This window comes from Sceloporus occidentalis, unplaced genomic scaffold, assembly GCF_023333645.1.
Source record: "Sceloporus occidentalis isolate IW3139 unplaced genomic scaffold, rSceOcc1.0.p SCAF_373, whole genome shotgun sequence".
Lineage (NCBI taxonomy): Eukaryota > Metazoa > Chordata > Lepidosauria > Squamata > Phrynosomatidae > Sceloporus > Sceloporus occidentalis.
The window spans coordinates 180,576-199,420 of NW_028317353.1; the positions used below are offsets into that span (position 1 = coordinate 180,576).

The 18,845-nt window shown below is 51.0% G+C and overlaps 3 protein-coding genes across 4 annotated transcripts; all 3 read left to right on the top strand.

Moving 5' to 3' along the window:
- The first annotated feature begins 589 nt into the window (after window positions 1–589).
- Window positions 590–2,503, top strand: LOC149273479 (U1 small nuclear ribonucleoprotein A). 2 transcript variants are annotated; one of them, XM_089506240.1, is made up of 6 exons: window positions 590–662; window positions 1,212–1,384; window positions 1,600–1,770; window positions 1,851–2,024; window positions 2,179–2,267; window positions 2,344–2,503. In XM_089506240.1, exons 1-6 carry the CDS (start codon window positions 590–592, stop codon window positions 2,501–2,503), a joined length of 840 nt encoding a protein of 279 aa, XP_089362366.1. The 2 variants fall into 2 exon arrangements, with proteins under 2 accessions (XP_089362366.1, XP_089362367.1); XM_089506241.1 differs by having other exon boundaries at window positions 1,860–2,024.
- Window positions 2,504–4,968: 2,465 nt separating this feature from the next.
- LOC149273480 (melanoma-derived growth regulatory protein-like) lies at window positions 4,969–5,762 on the top strand. The gene is made up of 4 exons (XM_089506252.1): window positions 4,969–5,080; window positions 5,179–5,312; window positions 5,395–5,505; window positions 5,739–5,762. Exons 1-4 carry the CDS (start codon window positions 4,969–4,971, stop codon window positions 5,760–5,762), a joined length of 381 nt encoding a protein of 126 aa, XP_089362378.1.
- A 4,915-nt stretch (window positions 5,763–10,677) lies between these two features.
- LOC149273481 (rho-related GTP-binding protein RhoU-like) lies at window positions 10,678–12,980 on the top strand. Its single transcript, XM_089506221.1, has 3 exons — window positions 10,678–10,897; window positions 12,163–12,221; window positions 12,528–12,980. Exons 1-3 carry the CDS (start codon window positions 10,678–10,680, stop codon window positions 12,978–12,980), a joined length of 732 nt encoding a protein of 243 aa, XP_089362347.1.
- The last annotated feature ends 5,865 nt before the right edge of the window (window positions 12,981–18,845 follow it).

Here is an 18,845-nt window from a genome sequence, read left to right on the forward strand (position 1 = left end):
CTGGTTCTGTACGGAAGCAATCGGTAGGTAACGCGCACTCCATGTTGGCGTCTGCGGCCTAGTACCCCGGATATGGTCGGGTAGCGTAGGTTTTGGGCAGAGTTTGTTTACAAGGATGTTAGGCCTCAGGTAGAAACAAAGCCTGTGGCGGTAAGGCGGCCCCGGAGGCCCAAACGCTCGGTGGCTTAGTACTTTGCTTTGGGGCTTCTGTGGGAAGCGGCGCGGTCTCTATGGCTACCGCTGGAATGTTTCGGTGCAAGTCCCTCTCTGCCCGCGGGGCGCTCCCCGGTTTCGTCTCTCTATCCGTTCCCAGCAGCAGTCATTGAGCCAAACAGGCCGCTGTCTGACGGCTTCGCCGCCTGTCTACCTCTTCGTCGGTACCGCTCGCCCAATGCATTAGATGTGCCTCCGCTGGTGTGAATGGGAGCAGGTTGCCTGGGGTTGATACGAGGGCCGCCATTATTGAATGTATATATTATATGTATATATGTTCTGTCGGTGCGCCGTGTGGTCTGTAAGCGTAAAGTACTCGTTATTTACATCTTACTAAATATGTTGCGGCCTCTTCTTTTTTAGTTAACGGTAAAACATGGCGGTTCAGGAGTCCCGGCCGAATAACACGATCTACATCAACAACCTGAACGAGAAGATCAAGAAGGATGGTAAGCGCCTGCGCTGCCCCGATGAGCCGCTATTAACCCTTCGTGTACCCAGCGGCCCGGTAATGCTGGTGCCCGGTTTGATCCTCCATGCGGTGTCTGGCGATACCTGGAGGCTGCAGTCGGGTTTTGTCAGTGGCTGTAGTTCATTCTGCCAAAGAGCTTGCACTCGGGGCAGGGAAATCGTGCGTTAGAGGGCCGCTTTGTCCTTGGAAAGGATCACAGTGTGTGCAGCTGCAGAGTCCAGAGACTTAAATATTACCTTGGAGGTTAAGCTAGGGGGCCAAGGTACTAAATAGCTGTTAACCCCTTCGCTATAAACTGTTAACCTGTTCATAACCCCTGCGTTCGACAGAATATTTGTCATTTCCAGCTGGTGATAAACTAGAATGCAGAATGGGCTTGTGACATTGTTACCAAATATAAAACTATGGGGGGGGGGGAATAAAACTGGCCCCGGCACCCAGCGGGGCACAGTGTTGGAAGCCGATGCTTTGATTTCCTAGGCTGGTGTTAAATGCCGGCCATGCATTTCATTTCCTCTCCTTATAGAGTTGAAGAAGTCTCTCTACGCCATATTCTCCCAGTTCGGGCAGATCCTGGACATCCTGGTTTCCCGCAGTCTGAAGATGAGGGGTCAGGCTTTTGTCATCTTCAAGGAGGCAAGCAGTGGGACCAACGCCTTGCGCTCCATGCAGGGCTTCCCCTTCTACGACAAGCCGATGGTTGGTATCCTGAGTGGAGGGTATGGGCTGGGTGGAAAGCGGGGGGGCAATTACATTGTGCTGGTGGAAGGCTCACAGACCTGGCATGTTGGTCATTTTGAGTCTGTTTTAGGAGATTGTAATAAATGGGGACTGCACCTTTTAATAGCCCCGCGGTGCTTTATAAATGGGAATCTCTGCCACCTGCCCTCACGAGTGGCTTCCGCTATCCGCAGAGAATCCAATACGCAAAGACCGACTCTGACATCATCGCCAAAATGAAGGGCACCTTCGTGGAGAGAGACAGAAAGCGACAGGAGAAGAGGAAGGTTAAAGGGCAGGAAGCCGCAGCGAAGAAGCCTGTGCCGGGAGCTCCCGTGGTGACTGGCGTGCCGGGCCAGATGCCGGTAAGGGGGGCTGCTTCTCGTTCTGGAGAACTGCGTTTGGTTCTCTGCGACGGGAATTAACGGTGTCGCTGCTGTTTCAGGGCATGCAGGCTATTCCGGGGATGACGCAGGCTCCTCGTATGATGCACATGGCCGGGCAGAACCCTTACATGCACCATCCGGGCATGATGCCCCCGCCGGGAATTGCCCCGGGACAAATCCCCCCTGGTGGAATGCCGCAGATGATGCCGGGGCAGATGGCGCCAATGCAGCCGGTAAGTGATGTTAAATGTCCTGTGAGCTCTTTAAACGCCAGCTCTTCTACGTGACCTTTAGAAGGGCCGGTGAGGATCTCGTAGCACAGATCTGCTGGTTGTCGGATCGCTTTCTGTCTGTAGATGCTGACTTACGATGTTCTTTCATTCAAAGATCTCAGAGAATCCTCCCAACCACATCCTCTTCCTCACCAACCTTCCCGAGGAGACCAACGAGCTCATGCTGTCCATGTTGTTCAACCAGTAAGTATCTCCAGAATGCTTCTCCTCCATAGACCAATCCCCCAGCAGACTCCTCACCTCCATCCTCTCCCCTCAGGTTCCCCGGCTTCAAAGAGGTCCGTCTGGTCCCGGGTCGGCACGACATTGCCTTCGTGGAGTTTGACAACGAGGTCCAAGCCGGAGCGGCTCGCGAGTCTCTCCAAGGATTTAAGATCACGCAGAGCAATTCGATGAAGATTTCCTTCGCCAAAAAGTAGTGGGGCGCCGGCGTTTCGCTCCCGCCGCCAAAACAAACTGTTTCCTGTATATTTTTACGCTTTATTTTATTTTTTTATAATAAACTGCTGTTGTCCGGTGGTGAGTATGAACCGTGTTTGTTTTTACGTGTGGAAGCATTGCACCCAGCGTCTGGCGGTCAGACATTGTACCTGGAGCTCTTCAATAAAACTCTTTAACACCATCCGCGCTCGTCGCTTTATTTCACCGGGGTGTCCGCCAATGAAATGCTCCGCGGAGAGGAGCGACGGTCCGGTTACGTGTCCCTCGGCTCGGCAGCGCTCTATTAGATAGGTTGCTGGCTGTTGGAACGGGAGTTCTAGAGTCCTGCATAGTGCTAACCCCGTCTGGTGTGTTTTTTAAATCCCTCACTGGGTTAACGTATAGCAGGGGCTTCCTGTTACCTGCAACAACTCATCCGTAATCAAAATCGCTGCCAGCAAACTTCATTATCAATTGGTTGAATCGATTATAAGATGAGGGTTTTATTATCCGACCTCAAATAGAGGTCAGGTAATAACACTAAGATCCAAATTACCCCCCCGCGGCGCTGGAGGGACCTGGGTGCTACTGTCCTCCACTTCTGCCGGGTCTTCTATGATGGAGCACCAGCGTGACATGACCTTCCAGTGCTCCACCATAGAAGCCCCGGCAGAAGTATTGGCCAGCACAGCGGGGGAGGTCTGCGTTCATTGTGCAACGTTGAGAGGAGGATCCCCCGCAGCGCTGCATGGGAACCCGGATCATTCTCTCTAGCAGCCGGTGGGCGTCCGCGATGCATGCAGACATCCTACCCAACTGTCAGCACTTCCACTGGGGATTCTATGATGGAGCACTGACGTCACATGACCTTCCGGTGCTCAGTCATAGAAGCACCAATGAAAGCGCTGGCCACCAGCAGAGGTTGTCTATGCGCAGACACTCACCGGTGGCCCCTATGAGACACCAAGGAGTCTGGAGCGTGGGGGGGGGGGATATATCAAGGGCACAGTGGTATATAGGGTGTATAAGGCATACCGGACGGGCGTAGTGGGGTATTTGCGGGTATAAGGCAGCGGCGGAGTGGCATTGCTGGGGGGGCAGTGTGGGAAGCCTGGGCTCAAACGTGTGTAACGGGGGGGCAGGTTGGGAAATAAAAACGAGAAATTCATTTTTATCAGTGTTTGGGTTTTTTTTATTCTGCGGTTTGTTTTTATCGTCCTGCGTTAAATTATTTTAAATGAAAAATTTACATTTTTTTTATGTAATTGAAAAAATAATCGTTCGTTGCAGCCCTAATCTAGCAATATTTATAATATATATTTATTATACATCCATCATCCCAAGAGTATCACCCCCCCGACATATGTAATGTTATGCGTGAGTACACGCATGTAAACAAATCCACTAACACGCTTCCTCCACCATCCATGATAACACGCAGACACGGTACCTGCTTTAACATACATATGGGGGGGCTCCCTTGACGGCGCCGTCTTCATATACAGATTATCCAATCAGAAGCCGCGAGCAGAGTCTCCACTGGCTTTAGTGTCACCGAGGGGTAACCGTGTACCCCGTATAGGTGCAGATTCTCGCCCCCCCCGTGACCCCCCAGCTCTGTATGTCGCGCTCTTAGTCCTCCCCGTGGAAGATGTGGCGTCACATAAGCTACCGAAACCTCGGAGGTCCCTTCTTCAGAAATACTCTGCGGAGGGAGACTCCGTCTTTTTAATGGAGAAGTTGTAATAATTGTTATTTATGATTATTGGTATCCGGCTCAGAAGTGGAAATCAGGACCGAGGAGTAAAAACGGGGCCTCCTCTGTGCGGCGACTCCATCCTGAACTACTCCTGTGTCTAAGGGTTTGTTTTTTTTCCCATCAGACTCCTATAAAAGAGACCCCTGTGCTCTCCGAACACTGGAGGCTCTGTGCTTTGAATTTAAAGATTGAGTTTACGGTTCCTGTCCGGCTCGGAGGCTCCAGAACCGCGCGGGAGGGCGGAACGTTCTAGATTTTATCTTTCCCTCGAAATTTATTATCCAATTATCTCTGAATAAAAGTCATAATAGTGCAAAAAAATATTAAATGTAAAAAACACCCGATCCCGCCGGCAGATCGGCCCCATCCGGCCCCCGTCTGGTCGCCCGTTTCTCCTGCTGTAAAGACTCAAACCTTAATCAGTAATTGGTCTCGTCTTAGATTCAGGAGCCGTATGTCTATCCCATGCATGTTTAATACCCTCACTGTATTACCCTCTACCACTTCTGCTGGGAGGCTGTTCCGCTCATCTACAACCCTCTTAGACATTATACCATTTTTTTAAATTTTTTTCTGGTTTTGGCAGATTTTTCCTTTGGTGAAAATATGATGAGGCGGGAACGTGCAGCGAAGTAACGAGCCTCAGCGAGACCTCGGCTGGTGATCGGCTCGGTGCGAGAGGACGTTGGTCGAGGGGCTGCGATCATGCGTTGGGGGGTCCTGTGTTTTGGCTTCTGCCTCCTCGGGGTGGCCCAGAGCGGCAGGAAGATGCCCAAACTGTCCGACAGGAAGCTCTGCGCGGACGAGGAGTGCAGCCGTAAGTACATACAGCACATTGATCCCGCTTGACGCCTCAGAGGTCTCCTCTTCGCATGTAATGTCCCGCCAGCTGCAGTGACCAGAGTGTGTTTGTAGATCCCATTTCCATAGCCGTGGCGCTGGCCGACTACATCCCGCCGGACTGCCGCTTCATCCCCGTCAGACGCGGCCAAACCATCTACGTCTTCTCCAAGCTGAAAGGCAGAGGGAGACTCTTCTGGTCGGGAAGTGTGAGTCTGGGACTGCCCAGCTAAATCCGGGACTGTTGGGAGGTGTTACGGTACACGGCTTTACGCGCTCTCCTCCGCGCAGGTTCAGGATGATTATTACGGCGAGCAGGCGGCACGGCTCGGATATTTCCCCAGCTCCATCGTCCAGGAGGAACATTACCTGATGCCCGGGAAAGTGGAGCTCAAAACCGACGTGAGTTTAACTTTAACTCCAACACGTTAATGGGGAGAGGGGGGGAGATAAGTGGAGCAGCCTCCCAGCAGAGGTGGTAGAGGGTAATACAGTGAGGGGATTAAACATGCATGGGATAGACATACGGCTCCTGAATCTAAGACGAGACCAACGACTGATTAAGGTTTGAGTCTTTACAGCAGGAGAAACGGGGAAACTAGAAGGATTCTCTGTAATAATGTTTTTTATTCCAGGCGTGGGACTTCGCCTGCCAGTGACAGAAGAATCCGACCTCCGGCAGTAATACCCCCGACACTGTATACAATAATATAACCCCCCAGCGCTGTATACAGTAATATAACCCCCCCAGCGCTGTATACAGTAATATAACCCCCAGCGCTGTATACAGTAATATAACCCCCTAGCGCTGTATACAGTAATATAACCCCCAGTGCTGTATACAGTAATATAACCCCCAGCACTGTATACAGTAATATAACCTCCAGCACTGTATACAGTAATATAACCCCCCAGCGCTGTATACAGTAATATAACCCCCAGCGCTGTATACAGTAATATAACCCCCAGCGCTGTATACAGTAATATAACCCCCCCAGCGCTGTATACAGTAATATAACCCCCAGCACTGTATACAGTAATATAACACCCCCAGCGCTGTATACAGTAATATAACCCCCAGCGCTGTATACAGTAATATAACCCCCAGCGCTGTATAAAATAACATCCGGTTTTATCTCATTTTGTTCCAATAAACTACTCGTTTACTCCAATAAACTCGTTGCTGTCAGTCATGTGATATTTTGGGTGACTTTCCCGGCTCAAACACCACACTGAGCTGATGCTTTATGGCGATGCTAATGAAGTCCGTTCCTCCATAGACATTCATTAGTCAGAGAGTCCAGCTGGGTGATTAAGACTGAGCCATTCTATTGTTCCCCGCAGGCAGTATGATAAGGAGTTGGGGTGTTTAGTACATCGGGGATCAGATAACAGAGCGAGAATCATAAAAACGGCTGAAAACATATTATGGGGCAAAAACTACAACTGGGGTAAAAAAAAAAATAGGAATAAACTTTAAAAATAAAATTAAATTGGTAATATTAGAAATAATTAAATGTCATTTATTGTATAAATCTTAAGCTTTGATTATATGATTATTATAATAAATCTTCATCTCTGCGAGACGACAATCAATTCAATGAATGCAGCAGCTGCAAGAAATGAGGATTCACAGAATATCATAATTATAATGGGGGGGGTGATTGATTTAATTATAATGGGGGGGGGTTGATTACTGCCCCCGGCCCCTCGGCAGCAGGCACTCTGGGGTAACTTTTCATTTTACGGTTAGCTGTCATTCACCAATTTCACCACTAGATGGTGCTAGATAACAACGTTCTGCGTAGAATCCATTGTCGCATCCGTTTATTGATATAGCGCCAGCAGATTCCGTAGCGCTGTTACAAATAATAAACAACAACATTTACAATAAGAATAAAGCAGACAGGAGGAGAGGGGGCTCTGCTCCACGAAGCTTACAATCTAAGCTTATGAAAAGTAATAGAATTCTACGGCGCAACTTGGCATTTTACCCCCAGCCTCCCGCCAGCTCTTCTTTTAGGGACAGCCTGGCAAGGGTTCCCGGCAAAGGATATCAATGTCCCCCAAAAAGGACCCTCGTTGAAAGAAACGTGTCATCTAATTACTGCATTTCACACCCGCCCGCCGCTTCGTGACGCCCAACGATGGGCGATGAGAGCTTCTGAGGGGGGCTGCGGGGATAAGAATTGGACCTGCCTGATGAGGCTGGTTACCCGAAAAAATAATAATAATAATTATAATAATAGATAATATAATAATAATAATTATAACAGATAATATAATAATAATTATAACAGATAATATAATAATAATTATAACAGATAATATTCAAATAATAATAATAATGGATAGTGTTAAAATAATAATAAAAATAATAATAATGGCTAATAATATAATGATAATAGATAATATTCAAATAATAATAATCATAGATAACAGAATAATAATAATAATAAATGATATCTCGCTGTGGCAGCGGCTCTGTTATTATTTTTATTCCCCGGATTGAAATAAACTGCATGTTGACCTCAGGTGGGAGAGGAAGCTCAGTGGAGGCGGCTCGGGGCAGGAAGGCAGATCGCGGGGGTCACAATAACAGGAGGGGCAGAAGGGGAGCCGGATTTACTGCATTCACTGTCCGGGGCGTCCAGTCCGGGCAGAAACTTCCCAAAGAAATAAAAACAGAGTCGGGACAGAGGTGGGGGACTATTCACTATACATAATGCAGGGGCCGGCTCACTGATTTATCTATACATTATACAGGGGCCGGTCACTGATTTATCTATACATTATACAGGGGCCAGTCACTGATTTATCTACACATTATACAGGGGGCTGGTCAGTGATTTATCTATACATTATACAGGGGCCGGCTCGTTGATTTATCTATACATTATACAGGGGCCGGCTCGTTGATTTATCTATACATTATACAGGGGCCGGCTCGTTGATTTATCTATACATTATACAGGGGCCGGCTCACTGATTTATCTATACATTATACAGGGGGCCGGCTAGCTGATTTATCTATACATTATACAGGGGGCCGGCTCACTGATTTATCTATACATTATACAGTCTGGTGTACGGTTTGGCGGAACACAAATCCCTGCTTCTGATTGGCTGACACTTTATAATCTGGGGATCGACGCGGCGTTATTCCGCTGGGTGCGATGTATGACGCGGCCACTAGATGGTGCTGACCGCTGGTTTTGTGACCCCGGGGCATTTGCTCCACGTGATGCCGAACGCCTTAACCAGCAGACGGCCGCACGGAGGGTTACATGAAATCCATACGGTTACCCGAACGCCCCGTGAAGATGCCCGGGGGGGGGGGGTTAGGTTCTTGGGATTTGGAAGTTGTAATAGGATTTAGGTGTCATTTACACTCAAATCGTAGCTGCTAACAGTCCTGTGTTTTCCAGGGCAGTCCTGACTGTCCGAGCCTGCGCCCCGATGCTTGGGAATGCTTGCAGTTAAAGAGGAAGAGATGGGGGATTTTCATGGGTGTAACATCTTATGACATCACAACGAGATGACATCACAACGACGCTTTTTATGGCAGCTGAGCTCCGTCCTTCCTACAAGCAAATTCTTACACTAAAAAAAGAAAAAAACGTCAAAAAATGAGCTCATTTCTACATTAAAAACAAAGACGCTGCCCCCCCCCGCCGCAGAGGGTTCTGCCTAATTGCATCACAGATATTATTATTACTTTAGCGCCATCATACGCTGCAGCGCTGTACAACGGGTGGTTTGGCTGCCGCTGAGGATTCTGGGTAACTGACGATAATTATGCTGTATCTCATAACGTACAGCGCCGGGCGAGCGAAGGGTTAATTACGGTTTTACCAAACGTCCTACAATTGAAGAAAAAGTCGCAGGATACGCAGCGACAGGAAAGGGTTAAATGGTTTATAAGACGGATTCCAGCAGTTTTGGTTAAACTGCAATTTTCGTGCCCCCCCCAAAGAACAAGAGGGGGGAAATATTGCCCCAAAAGGGAGTCTCTAACGGCGTGCCGCAGGGGGCAGCCGGGTGGTCTGCTTGGCGTCTGCGTGTCCCCCGGCACGGGGCAGATGCGGGGGGGGGCAGCTCTGGAGAGGCGACAAAATCCACACCTCTGGCGTTTGGTGGGAAAGTGTGTGTCGGCCTCCTGTGGCCCTCATCTGGCAGATCTGCCCCTGAATACACCCAGGCGGGGGGCAAACTGATGTACAGGGGGGGTACGGGGCACAAATAGAGCTCACGTGGGGGGTATCTTTAATAATAATAATGAGTGACATCAATTTCAAGACCTCAGAGGTCTCTTCTTCAGTTGGCTTTTTTCTATGTTGATTTAATAAAAGGTATCCAGGAGCGTCGCCGGGTGAGGGATGTGCGTGGCAGGGGGGCGCGCATGCACCGCCGGGTGAGGGATGTGCGTGGCAGGGAGTGCGCAGGGAGTGCGCATGCACCGCCGGGTGAGGGATGAGCGTGGGGGGGCGCGCATGCACCGCCGGGTGAGGGATGAGTTTGGGGGGGCGCGCATGCACCGCCGGGTGAGGGATGTGCGTGGGGGGGCGCGCATGCACCGCCGGGTGAGGGATGTGCGTGGGGGGGGGCGCGCATGCACCGCCGGGTGAGGGATGTGCGTGGCAGGGAGCGCGCATGCACCGCCGGGGTGGAGGGGCCGCCGGCAGCCATGTTGGTCTCTCCCGGAGTTTAGGGGCTGAGTGATGCGGAGCGGGGGATGTTCCAAAGTGTTACATAAAAGCCGATGACATCACTCAGAGCGCCCGAGGCGGCTCAACTCACTGAGTGATGTCAGCGGAACGAGTGAGCGCTCGTTACCCTGCAACCAACTCCGAGACGCCGAGAGCCGGGCGGCCGTAGAGCTTCCCTCCGTGGAGCGTCAGCTCTGCAGGACAGATTATTACTGTGCCCCATGTCTGTGTATTACATCTAGACCTATCTGTATATTAGACTGTCAGCTCTGCGGGTCAGAACTCCCCTCTCTGTATGATATATCTTTCTGCATATAGGACGTAATCTCTACAATCTCTGAATTAGAATGTAAGCTCTGTGGGTCAGTACCCCCTTTCTCTGTATGATGTTAATATATATATATCTGTATTTTAGACTGTAAGCTCTGTGGCCAAGACACCAGTAACTTTTTGTGATAAATCAGCGCCACATTGAGGGTTAATATTCTTTTATGGGACTAACATTTAGTTTTTCGGTCATAGATTAGATTGTAAGCTCTGTGGGTCAGGCTCCCCCTTTCTCTGTATTATGTTAATATATATATCCGTATATTAGATTGTCAGCTCTGTGGGTCAGGCTCACTGCAGCTCACCTGGGTGACACAGGAGGATTAGTGTGAAGTGTCCTTCAGGGAGGTCCCCCCCCCCATCTGCCACCCCCTCTCCTGCCTCCCCCCCCCTCTCCCCTCCCAGGGGCAGCTCCTTCCACCCAGGAGGCGGGGAGTGGATTTAAAAAGTAATCCTTACCTTCCCCGGAGCACTGACTGAGCAGGGGACCTGGCAAGGTTGTTGTCGTCACCTCCGAGAAGCCCCCCGCGCACGGATTATGCCCCCTCAAGAGCCCGCCATGGATTTTATGTCGCACTTCGCCCCTCCTGTCCCGCCCCACATGCCCAAAGTTACCCCCGCGCCGGGCAGCCAGGAGCGGAGCCTGAAGTGCGTGCTGCTGGGGGACGGCGCGGTCGGGAAGACGAGTCTGCTGGTCAGCTACACCACGAACGGCTACCCCACCCGGTACATCCCCACCGCCTTCGACGACTTCTCCGGTAGGTCGCAGCCCGGGGCCGGGGGTAATTCGGGGGGGTTTGGGGTAAAACCAAGACTCCTTCACAGATAGGGGGCAGATACTTGGTATCTTAGATCCTTGGTTTAAATACAGGGGAAGTTCTGGAACTTTGGGGTTAATTCCCCCCCAGGGGCAGCATGCTCACCCCAATGCAGGGTAAAAACTTTTTTAAACCAGTTCATGGCCACGGACCCCCTAACCCCCCTGTATGCGCCCCCCCTGTATGTGCCCCCCCCCCTGTATGTGCCCCCCCGTCACTATGCGCCCCCCCCCGTGTTGTTATGACAGATGATGGAATCTTATTGGGATTCGCAACAAGTTTTTGTAACTTTGTATCCATGTCTTTCCTTTACGTCACAATCGCGTGCGCCCCCCCCGAGCTGCCGGTAACTCCCAGTACTCTCAGCCACGGCAGCATGCAGGTGTACCCCAACTCACCAGATCCCGGGGGGGGGTCCAGGTGTACCCCAACTCACCAGATCCCGGGGGGGGGGGGGGGTCTTACTCGTTATTTAGGATTTGACTAAAGATCCGGGTTCTGGGCTCAGGTGGCGCGCGGAGGATTACAGTTCGTCACGGATCAAAGGTCACGGGTTTGCTTTTTCCACCCCACCCCCATTTGGACCGGTGACAAGGAAAATAAACCCGGATCACCGGATCTAACGCGGCAGATAACCCTTTGAGTGCTAGAAGGGAACATTTTTAACCCCCTCCCCCAAACATGAAGGCGATAAGACGCCAAGCTGGATTTCTTTTGAGTTTGAGACGTCGCAGGACTGTCGCAGAGTTTCAGGGCAGACGTCAGCGTTACCGGCGGGACCCTGAGTGCGATGGGTCCGTAATGTGATCCCTCTACCTTTTCTCGCCGTATTTCCGATGGAAACCCGGTCGGCGCACCTGAGTCGCGCATGCTGTCACGCGCCCTCGCACCGATCACTTGGACGGCGCTTATCGGCTGCCTTCTGCTCTCAATCACTCCCATTATGCTCGGTGCCAGAGCGGCCATCTTAACTTCCTGTTCTCAGGATCTGCAGGATTATTCCTCCCCGTTAAGTTACCCCCTCCTCTTATTCCTAAACTGCTGATTGGTTCGGGTGAGACATCCCTGGTGGTTAAAGTTCACCCCTAGAACCCTGAGTAGGGCAACTGATACGGAGGAGGGCAACACTGACAGGGGGGGGGGAATAAACAAGTGGCGTCAGCTGATCGATTAACCCTTTGTTGTCTTTCTCTTTTCCCCTGCAGCTCTAGTGGAAGTTGGAAAGATTCCAGTGAAGCTGCAGCTGTGCGACACGGCCGGCCAGGTGAGTCATTGTGCCTGGCTGAGGATTGTAGGAGTTGTAGTTAGATGCCCCCTCTACATAAACATAATATAGCCGGGGGCGATGGGGGCACCTGACCTCCTTTAGGGGCCGCTTGTTTTCTCTAAACGTGATAATTACCTCCTAGAGAGGTTTTTTTAAACTTAAATCTATTTTTTAAGGAGTTAATATAAAAATTTTATTTAACATTTATTTTTTTACATTTTATTTGTGTTTTTTGTTTTTTTGTTGTTTTTTTTACGTGGTTTTAATATAATTTTTTTTTGTTTGTTTTTTTTTTGAATCCAGGATGAGTTCGACAAACTGCGGCACTTCTGTTACCCCAGAACGGACGTCCTGATCCTGTGCTTCAGCGTGGTCAGCCCGGCCTCCTTCCAGAACATCTCCGAGAAGTGGATGGAGGAGATCCGGGGCCACTGCCCCAACGTGCCGCTGGTCCTGGTCGGGACGCAGTGCGACCTCCGGGAGGACGTGAAGGTCCTCATCCAGCTGGCCCGGTACCGGGAGAAGCCGGTGCCCCCCGCGTCGGCGCGGGCCCTGGCCGAGAAGATCAGAGCCGTGGCTTACGTGGAGTGCTCCGCGCTGACCCAGAAGAACCTCAAAGAGGTCTTCGACACGGCCATCGTCTCCGGCCTCCGCTACTCGGAGGTCCGCGGGCAGCGCGAGAGGAAGGTGGCGTCCACGGCCAACAAAATGAAGACCCTCTCGAAGGCCTGGTGGAAGAAGTACGTGTGCATATGATGCCACCGCCCCCCCACACGGGCCACGACGCCACGTTCCTTGGCCGAAGAGCTATCGCTCGAGACGTCCGCGGTCACCCGCGGAAAGCTGAATCCCCCCACGGAGGGAATGACGACCAAAGAAAATACTTTTTTTGGACCAAAACATGCAGCGCGAGGAAGAGATCCTGATCCCGACGACCGCAGCTGAGATTCTGATTGGCTGGGATAAGACTTGGGCTCCTCCAATCACAGAGCGATTTCTTTGTGAGGAAGCCACTGAATTGCCCCCCCCCCGAATCTTCACTGCGGGGGGGGGGTTCGTTGATTGTTCCCCTAATGAATGGGACCGAAGCCGAGCTCCAGCGATCGATGAGTTAAAGGGGCGGAACTGTTTCAGACCACTGGAATTCTAATACAGCTTCTGTTTAAAGGAGCGTGCGCCATGGGACTCGGGTCCTGGGGGGCTTTGGGGGCTCCTTCTCCACCCCGGACCCGGGTGCTTTAGATGTTTGTCTCTGTAATTAAAGCTTCATAAGCGAGCGTTTGGGACGATTTCTGGGATTTGATTCATGAAATAAAATCACTTTTTTTGTAAAAATAAAAATGTCGTCGCGTTTCACTGCGTGGGGGGAGGGGTACTGGCAGAAAGGGAGCTCTGGGGTGTGGAGTTGGCTCCTCCCACTGCGGGGCGACACAGACAGAAGGGAGCTCCTTCCCGTTGTACTGCGCCGTGGTATATGATTGGCTGTGCGTTATGATGTCGGGGGAGGGGATCTCCTATAAATAGTTTATTATAAATTGCGCTTCTTCTCAAGGACTTTTTTTTTTTTTTTTTCCTCCAAAATTAGCCGTGTTGCCACGGAGACCAGAAATGACATCATTAGGACGGCAGGTTAATAAACTTCGCTAATTCCTAATGGGGATCTATTTATAGGAGACGCCGGCCGCCGGAGGAAGTCGCCTGGATGGGAATCTTTATCTTCCACGCGTGGCGGGCGACGTCTGCGGGGCCACGTGGGGGGGGGGGGATTCTCCGTAATATATCTGCCCCCACCGGGGCCACGGGAGGCTCTATTCTATACGTTTCATGTTTGCCCTGTAGGATGGGGGGGTATGGACAGGTTCGCCCCATTCCCTGAGGGGGGTAATAGATTGGGGCAGATCAGGTGGGGCAATAACTTAATTATACCTAGAACTGGAATCTTTCTAAATGAGCAGCCCCTGACATATTAACCCTTTAATAACCCATTGTGAGGACTCACCTGCATTCAAGCAGGGATATCACCCATAACATACTGGGAGCAAAAGCACTGACTGAGAGTCTTATATATAATCCCAGCGTGGGGGGGGTAGGAAGGAGTCAAACTGTGCGACGTGGAGAATCTGCCCCTTCACCCTGAGACTTCGGGGCAGATCCCGAGAGTTCCCAGGGGTGAGATATCCTGCATGCGATAAGAAGTGCCCCCCCAACCGCAGGCCGTGCCAATGGAAATACCTCGGGCTCAGATAAGGAGCGGGAGCTGCGCAGGACGGGGATTCCTTATCTCTGGCTGAAGGTCACTTGTGAGATTTCATTGTCAGCGTGAAGGCGCTCGGTATCGATATATAATGCAGGGGCCGGGGTATCTGCGTCCCGGGTGGCACACGCACGGCGTACACGTGGCAACGAGTCCACCCCTGCGTGTGCCAGCGGATCTCTGCCCCCGGGGGCCCGAGGCACTGGAACATCCCACTGAGTGACCTCATTGCCTCATATATCCTCATACGTGTCATCAAAGGCACCGATGACATCACAACCTGAAATAACACAACGGAGGGATTTATCGTATAAACAAATGAAAACTCCCCTTCTGGAAAGTTCTGCTTCCCGCGGGGTGGTCCGCCAGGAGGTAACGCTTAGCCCGAGGTGCCCCTGATGACCCTGCGTCCCGGGGACAGAGGCCAACAGGAAACATTGTATCCAGAACGATTTCCTAGACCATCCCCCACGTCCTACCAGCCCCCCCCCCATCAGATACAGAGGATGTGCCCGGGGGGGGGTCGCGTATCAATTAGGAAGACCCCATAGGTCTATATATAGCACACGGGGCAAAGGGTGCCTGACCTAGGAACGGGGGGGCTGTGTGCGGGTGGCCCTGGGGGGGCAGAATAAGAAGGGGGTCTCGGCCCTATACGTTAAAGCTGCCGTTCCACCGACTCTGCTAAATGTAACACTTTCATTCAGAAACATCATTTCTCGATGGCGCCTCATTCTCGTGGACTCACGCGGCCCCCGATTGGCTGTTGCCGTAGAAATTGAAAAGGTTTCCGAAACGTTTTGGGTGAAACCTGTGGAGGGGAGAATCAAATGGCAGATCCGCTAAGGTGCGTTCGCTTTACGTACCAGCGGAGCGCGATGATCGGCCTTTAGTGGAACGGCAGCTTTAAAAGAGTTGTCTGGAGTTTGGAGGAGGAGGTTCTTTTATCAGCCATTTTCGCTGAATTTCTCCCTAAAATTCCTACCTGTTTTCTGTTTGCGTTCCGGGTTTATTTCTTTTTACGCACAGCGCTACGGTATATGACGCCGCTTCATACTGTGCGGTTTCTATAACCATCGCCCGCTGAAATCCAGTCTCTGCTCCCCCCAGTACCGGGTGTGCTTAGTTTTTCTGTCTATGAAAGGGTTAATAGTGCCCCCCCCCGCCTTTCCACCTCCTGTCAATCACCAAAAGGTGAAAAAGGGGCAAATCGGAAAAAAAAAAGTGCAATGGAAAAAAAGGTGGAATTCCCTAAAGATGAGGTCAGAACTTTCCACTTCTGTTTGGAGAGACGGACAGGTAATGGAGAGAGAGAGAGAGAGAGAGAGAGAGAGAGAGAGGTAATGGAGAGAGAGACAGGTAATGGAGAGAGAGAGAGAGAGAGAGACAGGTAATGGAGAGAGAGACAGGTAATGGAGAGAGAGACAGGTAATGGAGAGAGAGAGAGGTAAAGGAGAGAGAGACAGGTAATGGAGAGAGAGAGAGACAGGTAATGGAGAGAGAGACAGGTAATGGAGAGAGAGACAGGTAATGGAGAGAGAGAGAGAGAGAGAGAGAGAGAGAGAGAGAGAGAGAGAGAGAGAGAGACAGGTAATGGAGAGAGAGAGAGAGGTAATGGAGAGACAGGTAAAGGGGAGAGAGACAGGTAAAGGGGAGAGAGACAGGTAATGGAGAGAGAGAGGTAATGGAGAGAGAGAGAGAGACAGGTAATGGAGAGAGAGACAGGTAATGGAGAGAGAGACAGGTAATGGGGAGAGAGAGAGGTAAAGGAGAGAGAGACAGGTAATGGAGAGAGAGAGACAGGTAAAGGGGAGAGAGACAGGTAATGGAGAGAGAGACAGGTAATGGGGAGAGAGAGAGAGAGAGAGAGAGAGAGAGAGAGACAGGTAATGGAGAGAGAGAGAGAGGTAATGGAGAGACAGGTAAAGGGGAGAGAGACAGGTAAAGGGGAGAGAGACAGGTAATGGAGAGAGAGAGGTAATGGAGAGAGAGCGAGAGACAGGTAATGGAGAGAGAGACAGGTAATGGAGAGAGAGACAGGTAATGGGGAGAGAGAGAGAGGTAAAGGAGAGAGAGGCAGGTAATGGAGAGAGAGAGAGAGAGACAGGTAAAGGAGAGCGAGACAGGTAAAGGGGAGAGAGAGAGACAGGTAATGGGGAGAGAGAGAGAGAGAGAGAGAGAGAGAGAGAGAGAGAGAGAGAGAGACAGGTAATGGAGAGAGAGATAGGTAATGGAGAGACAGGTAAAGGAAAGAGAGACAGGTAATAGAGAGACTGGTAAAGGGGAGACAGACAGGTAGAGTAGTGACAGACAGGTAAAGAGGAGACAGGTAAAGGTGAGTCAGAGACTGCTCTGGTTATTAATGGGTAAATAGTTTCCAAGGATCCCCCAGGTGCCCGGGGGGGGGGGGGGGGTATGTGTCATAAAGTAGTCTCTTTCTGCAGGTGTCTCTCGGATGGAGAGACGGGTGAGTCACATCGAGTAGATCGCCCTCCAGACCCCCAAGAGCCGCCGACCAGACGGGGTCCGGGTGAGTCAGATGCTAAGTCAGGTGGGGGCAGTTATGCCCAAAGTGCCTCTTCTCTGCCCCGAGCCCCAATAAAATATCCCCACACACTCTTGGGGGGGGCAGTTGGGTTTCGGGGGTGATCGGCGGTCATGGAGTTACCTGTTTGGGATTATTTAGAGGAGGGAGATCCGGAGAAGGTGGTAATCGGCTCAGCGTTGGCTGCTGGAGGGGGCTTTGGTGGTTGCGTTGGCTGCCGGTGTTAGTTTGGGGGGGGCGGTGGGGTGAGTGGGGGTTCTGTCCACGTTAATCAGGGACACTTGGCAGGTACGCACGAGCCGGGGAGAGGGAAGCGGCCGTTTTGGAGGGAAGCGTCACGCTGGGAGGCGGATGCGGGATCTGCGGAGGGAATCCGGTTTCCTTCCCAGCGAGGAGCGGAGGCTGAAAGACGTCCTCGGCGGTCTCTGTTTACACAACAAACGCTACTCAACGCCGAGCGGCCACTCACTCATCGGAGAAACACTCAGCGTCCCATAATAATCACCCCGAAGGGGGCAACCGCAGCCCCGGGGCTGTCCTGAGAAACACAGAACCTGCCGGCCCATCGGCCCCATTCGGCCCCCGTCTAGTCGCCTGTTTCTCCTGCTGTAACGACTCAAACCTTAATCAGTCGTCGGTCTCGCCAATAAACCTCAGCGCTCAATAACATTCCGGCAGATAAACATGCGCGGCCGGGGTATAGAACTGCGTAAGAGATTCCGTCACAAAAGCCACTGGAATACCTGCGAGGGCCGACGAGCGGACAGCGTCTTCATTACCCGATGGGAAGTTAGAGAAGCTTTCGAGGCCTCGGCGGTCTCTTTTTAGAAATGGATGGAAGAAATATCCTGAAACCCTCCATTTTTAGGGGCAGACACAGCGATTTCTATTTACGGCCCAAAATCGGCCCCTGAAACCTCCTTAAGTCTAAAGATATAATGAAAATATTTTTTTAATCATTAAGTATAATTAATATTTTTAAATAGAATTTAATTATTTAAAAAAATACAGTAATTATATTTTCTTTAAAAAAAAATCTTATATTTTTTTTTTCTTTTAATTCATTTTTTGGGGATTTTGAAAGTGAAAAATACTAAAATTATCTTTCTGTGTAAAGAAGAAATCGCTTTATTTCCTTTATTTTTTATTTCTTTTTTTATTATTTTTACAACGTATCCTTCCTGCTTCGCCGGGAAAAAAAACCAAATTTCCCCAAAATCAGGGTCGTGTGGTTGGTGGGGATCCTGGTGATCTGGCGATGAGATAAGAAAAAAATACCCCCCCCCCCCAGAGAAGAGGAAGACAACAAGCTGCAGCTTCTTCGCAGGACGTGGTTTGGCCGAACGATGGCGGAAGGCGGCGGCGGCGGGTCGGAGGCTTTTGTTTGGAGGAAATGGTGTATTTTGGGGAGGCTCATTAATCACAGAAAACGAGACAGATCCCAAAATAAAGAGACGGCCATTGTTCTCCGTCGGGGGGGGGGGGGGGCAGATAACAAACAAACCAAAATAACACAGGCTATAAATACCCCCTCTGCCTACTGCCCCCAGACAGAAATATACCCCTCTCCCTGCACCCACTGCCCCCAGACAGAAATATACCCCTCTCCCTACTGCCCCCAGACAGAAATATACCCCTCTCCCTGCACCCACTGCCCCCAGACAGAAATATACCCCTCTCCCTACTGCCCCCCAGACAGAAATATACCCCTCTCCCTACTGCCCCCCAGACAGAAATATACCCCTCTCCCTGCACCCACTGCCCCCAGACAGAAATATACCCCTCTCCCTACTGCCCCCAGACAGAAATATACCCCTCTCCC